This window comes from Mesitornis unicolor, unplaced genomic scaffold, assembly GCF_000695765.1.
Source record: "Mesitornis unicolor isolate BGI_N332 unplaced genomic scaffold, ASM69576v1 scaffold37534, whole genome shotgun sequence".
NCBI lineage: Eukaryota > Metazoa > Chordata > Aves > Mesitornithiformes > Mesitornithidae > Mesitornis > Mesitornis unicolor.
In genome coordinates, this window is record NW_010181423.1 from 1 (window position 1) to 5501 (window position 5501).

General features: G+C 59.5%; 1 protein-coding gene across 1 annotated transcript in view; it reads left to right on the plus strand.

Moving 5' to 3' along the window:
* Nucleotides 1–708: 708 nt before the first annotated feature.
* The window catches only part of CCDC157 (coiled-coil domain containing 157), a gene marked incomplete at both ends in the record, with an annotated part of 5419 nt that continues 626 nt past the window's right edge, over nucleotides 709–5501 (plus strand). Inside the window, 7 exons of the mRNA XM_010183425.1 lie at nucleotides 709–880; nucleotides 1798–2506; nucleotides 2834–2911; nucleotides 3253–3443; nucleotides 3567–3734; nucleotides 4423–4591; nucleotides 5051–5190. Of these exons, the coding sequence (XP_010181727.1) occupies nucleotides 709–880; nucleotides 1798–2506; nucleotides 2834–2911; nucleotides 3253–3443; nucleotides 3567–3734; nucleotides 4423–4591; nucleotides 5051–5190 (1627 nt within the window). The remainder of the gene's footprint in view (nucleotides 881–1797; nucleotides 2507–2833; nucleotides 2912–3252; nucleotides 3444–3566; nucleotides 3735–4422; nucleotides 4592–5050; nucleotides 5191–5501) is intronic.

Consider the following 5501-nt stretch of genomic DNA (forward strand, 5'->3'; position numbering starts at 1 on the left):
GCTGCGTTTCCAGACCGTTTGGGATGCCTTTTTCCCCACTCGTTTCCATGACGAGCGCTGTGCAGGCACCGTGGCCTCGTGCTCCGCTGCTCTACACGGTGCTCGAAAACCCAACCCCTTCCCCTCGCGCAGAGCTCGCAGGTGGCAGCACAAACACTGTCCTCAAAAAGAGCAGCGCAGGCCGCCGCTCTGCCTGGCAGCTGGGCACACGCAGGGGTGAGCTTGTGAAATTGCACCCCGAAACCTTGGAAACGCTCAGGCACAATTGCACCTGCAGGCCTGGGAGGCAAAAGTGCCTTTTGCAATCTGGGTGAAATCAGTACGCCTCCGTTTCAAAAGATGAGCTGTTCCTGCAGGGCAGTTTGCCCTAACAATTAGGGTTTGATATCTGCAGCGTGGGTGCCCCAGATCTTTTGGGAGAGGCTGGCTGCAAGCAGCGTGCACAGCCTGCGTCCCAGCACCTGCAGGAGCATTTTTATCCCGCCAAATGCTGTTCCGTGGAGCGATTCAGGCCTGGGGAGGTCACAGGAGTGCTGGTATCCACCCTCCTTTGCCAAAATCACTTTGTCCATGGGGTGGGGACAGGGAACAGACCCCCTTGCCTCGTCCCTGGCCCTTCAGCCTCACTGCGCTGTTTGACACCCAGGGCCCTTTCCCTGTTACAAATGCTCTGCTGCTCTAAGCTGTGTTCTGTCTCTGTCAAAAAAGGCTGCTGCTGCTGCTTCAGAGCTTCACTGGCTACACAGAAAACCTGCTCAGCAAGCGAGCCATGACCCCGGCGCAGGCTGTGGGACCCTGCATGTCCGCAGGGCTGACAGTGAGGAGGTTCTGGTGCAACATGCTGAAACTGGGCGCCTTCTACCAGCAACTCCTGGCCGAGGTGGGACATTTGGGAGCCCTGACACCCCATGAGCTGAATGCAGGGGCCACGGAAATGGCCCTTGCTTCTTGCCCCCATGATCTGGACCATGCTGAGGTCATGGTCCTTCTCTGAGACACCCCATGACACGCACGGTGGCCATGCTAGATGTGTTCCTGGCTCATGACCCTCCAAGTGCTGACCCGTGTGTCAGACAGGACACATCTGTCCTGCCCTGTCCCCTCCCAGCCTGAGTCTCTCCCCTCCTCTAACCACTGCTCCCAGCCATGCTGCTGGATCCATCATCTCCAGGAGCTCAGGATGGGTAAATTTGGCTGCCTTTATCGCCTGGAAAAATACTCTCATCCCACCAACGTGCTGCCTCAGCAGCTCTCCCAACCCCACCCTTTGTGAGCCTGAGCTGGCTTAAATCGGTAGTAAGAACACTATGCCCCTGCATGTATTTTTTCCCAACCAAAATGATCCCTCTCATGGCAAAGTCTCAATTCACCTGGCACAACCAGGAGACAGTGCAGGAGGTGTGAAAGAAGGGACTGTCACAAGCTGGGGAGCAGGTTTCACTGCTGAGGCTTCTTGTGAAACCACAGCGGTGGCTGGAAAGCTGCCTGGCAGTGTGTAAATATTCAGTTCCTCCATGGCCCGCATCAGGGAGTGGGAAGCAAATTCATTTGGCTTGTTAGCCCTTTGCTTTGGTTGTAACAGAGCACAGTAAATTGGGAACCCGAGCGCTTGGTCGCTGTCCTCCAAGCTCTGAGAACTTCTCTCTTCCCAAGAGAAGGGCTCACTGCCCCATCGCCCCATGGCCGCGCTGCTGTCCTGTCCCCACACTTCACCTCTGTATTTGGGCTCTTATGGATCATTTGCAGCCACCTCTGTTTGAGCTGGGCCATGGTTTTGTTCTGTGCTCTCTCCACCAGAAGAAGGCTTGCAAGGAGAAGGTCCCCACGCCACAATCCACTCACCAGGCTGGGAAACCTGAGAAGGAGCACCTGAAACGTGGCTCGCCTGACGGTTTGGAGTTAAGAACTTCCACAGAAGTTGCTCAGCCCACTTCTCTGTGCCCGTCATCGAGCGTCCGTGCACCAGCCAGCGCCGCCTCGCGCAGCTCCCCGCCCAGGGCTGCCTGCAGCACGGCCAAGGGCAGCTGCAGCATCCCCACGCAGACGACTGGGTCATCCCAGGGACCCTGCGACTCCTGCGCCAGTGCCCAGGTCAGCCTCCACAAGCTCAGCAAAGCCATCACCAGCATCTGCCAGAGCCAGAACATCCCCTCAGCTCTCAACAAGTTCCAGGAGGTGGTGGAGGACAGCACAGGGAGAAGGACCCTTTCTGCAAAGGACATGAGCTACTGGGCCTCAGAGCAGAGCAAGGACCTCTCCCGGATCAGCAAACACCTCCAGACGCTGCTGCAGCAGCTCGACTCTCTGAAGTTGGAGCTGCAAGAGTCGGAGAAACAGAAGGACAAGCTGCAGAAACAGGTTGAGGACTTTTCCCGGTTGCTTCAGGCAGAGAAGGAGACCCAGGCGCAGCAGAGGAAGGAGGCTGAGCAGAGCCTGCAAGCAAAGAACAAGGAGCATTTAGAGGCTGTGGCCAGACTGGAGCGGGACAAGGATGACCTCCGGAAAGGTACAGTGCCGTTCCCAGCGTCCCCTCCCAGGCCCGTGGGGGTTTGCAGGAGAAACAAGGAGTCCGTGGTCAAATCTTGGTCCCATCGCTATGAGTAATGCTTTTGCCACTGGTTTGGGTAGGCGCCGGGGCTGTTCCCCGCTGTGAGACTGACCCCAGGCAGCGGGAGCTGGTTGTCCACGTCCTCTCGCTGCCTCCTCCCTGCTGAAGCACAGCGCGATGCAATCGCAGCATGAAAAATGCTTTGGCACAGCTGTTTGCTGCCTTCTTGTTTTAGTTTCTTTGTGGAGCTGTTTAACGTTTAGTGACGTTTTTGTGCTGCTTTAGGAGCTGCTCTGCTGGAAGAGCAACACTCTGCCTTGAAGAAGGAGCTGGCAGCGAAGCAGGCTGCTGTGCAGGAGCTGGGTAAGGATGCCCGGGGCTCACTTAGCTGGCACGACTTCTCCCAAGCCGATCTCACGAGTGATTTACACCCACGTAATGCCCAGCTCTTCCAGAATCAGTCAGGTGTAGTGCTGGTGGGAACAGAGGGGAGAATGAGCTTTCTTCATAGCACTGCCGGAACGTCACCTAGTGCCAACATGGGCTTGTGCTGCTGGCCATACTGGGAGTTGCAGCCCTTGGGTCTGAGCTGCTTCCCCCTCACCAGGGCCCGTGGAGGGTGTGGGGTCTCCTGAAGACCCCTTACCTGGGAGCTTCTCCCCTCCTCCTGCCCAGCCTGGGCCAAAGCTGCCATGTCTCCCCAGAGAACACCAAGACGACCTTGCTGGAGGAGATGAGGACCACGATGGTGGCCAGGAGCCAGGTGCTGGACCTGGAGGAGAAGGTGCAACTGCTCACCAGCCAGCAGGAGAACCTGGGCCAGGAGCTGAGCACCACCACCACCCAGCTGGAGAAGGAGAAGGCCAAAGTGGAGAGCATGCTGAGGCACGAGCAGGTATGGCCAGGCCTGCGCTCTGCAGCCGTGCACACCAGGCAGGCTGAGCTCCTGGGTGCTGCTGCCCAGTGTAAGGGTGGTGCTGAGTGGGCACAGCCTCACACAGGCCCCTGCTCTGTGCAGTCCCTGCAGGCCAAGCAGATGGCCCTGCTGCGGCAGCTCGACAGCCTGGACCAGGAGCGCGAGGAGCTGCAGGCCAGCCTGGGAGCGGCCGAGGAGGAGAAAGCTGGGCTGGCAGAGCAGCTGGAGCAGAGCCAGAAGCAGAGCGGGCGCCAGCTACGGGCACAGCAGGTCAGTGCTGGCCCCCAGCACGTGTCAGGGGCCTGCCAGGAGCGAGGCTCTGGCATGGGACACAGCTGTGCCGTGGGGGTGCCCAGAGCCACCTGCTGCCCTGTCTCCCACCCATAGCCAGAGTTTACTCAGGAGAGGGACTCTGGGAGCCGGTGTGATGATGCCACGTGGCCGTCTCCTCCCAGGACCCCCTGGGGGAGACCCATCTCCCTCAGCCCCAGTGCAGACCCGTGCTGCTCCCGTGTCCCCAGTGTGCCTGTACTTCATGGTTGGTGCTGTCACTTCCAACTCACACAGGGACCTTACAGCTCCCATAGCCAGAGTTTACTCAGGAGAGGGACTCTGGGAGCCGGTGTGATGATGCCACGTGGCCGTCTCCTCCCAGGACCCCCTGGGGGAGACCCATCTCCCTCAGCCCCAGTGCAGACCCGTGCTGCTCCCGTGTCCCCAGTGTGCCTGTACTTCATGGTTGGTGCTGTCACTTCCAACTCACACAGGGACCTTACAGCTGAGACCCTGAATGTTGTCACTATCCCCTTCCCCCTGCCACGGGACATCCTTCTCATATAAGGAAAGGGAGCACACTTTCCTTGGGAGTCCAAGTACTCTGTGGGATACCCCAGACTGTACCGTCCCAAGGTTTGGGAGAGCTCTGCAAACTTCTGTACCCCTCTGCTGTGCCACACAGGAGCTGCTGGATGCGCTGCAGCAGGAGAAGCTGAGTCTGGAGCGGGCGGTCGCAGAGCTGCAGGCGAACGTCTCCAGGCTGGAGGAGCAGGCGCAGGAGCTAAAGCAGCAGGAGAGGCTCCTGGTGTGCTTCCCCGAGCTCCACACCCCCACCGAGATCCCATTTGAGAGTAAGGGAGAGGGCAGCAGGCAGCAGTGCCTGCTTTCCCTGCAGTGGGCTTGCGCCTTCGGGGTCTCCCAGAGCTCACAGGGGATCCCCCAGGCCCTAGATGCCCCAGCAGTATTCGCACAACACCATTGTCCTGCCAAGAGCCAGGAAGGGCTCAGGCCCTGGGCTGTGCTAAGCGTTTACCACCTTACACACCTCCCTGCATGGCTGCTGTTCATCCCAGCCCCGGGCCAGGAAATAAAGCAGGGCCAGGGCACGGGCAGAGCTTTGTTTGCCCTTGCGGTTTCATGGCACGGTGTTGAGTCCCAGCCGCCACCTCCCAAGCTGCACTGGTGCTCCCTGCTTGGGGCAGCCACGCTGCTAGGGGGGCAGGAGTGCTGCTGTGCACACCCCCGAGCAGGCAGGCAGCAGAGGGATGAGCTCTGGCTCCCAGCACAAAGATGTCGTGTTTTGTTTGCAGGCACCGGTAGCTTGACCGAGGACATGGAGAAGCAGCTCCAGGCCAACACCATCCGGGTCAGCGTGCTGGAGCAGGAGAACGTGCGGCTCAGGTCTGCGCTAGCCAAGGTGAAGGTGGCCGCCGAGCAGGGCGTGCTGAAGGTGAGGCTGTGCCCAAGCCAGGCTGAGCTGGGTGCTACGGGAGTGCTGTATCCCCTAAGACCATCCCATGGCCCTGGGCACCATCCCACATTCTCTGGGAATCGGTTCCCTGGTTGTGAACCCTTGCAGAACAAGCACTGGGGAGGAAAAGGCCATGGGGCATCTTGCACAACATCCTCTGCAACTCAGCAGTTGCTTCCCGAGCCTGCCCGGGGCTGAGCTGGATAAAGCTGCTTTCAGAAGGGCACGAAGCTGGGCGGGGGCTGATCCTGCCTTGAGGCAGCTGAATCAGGTGCTTCCACCCGATGTTT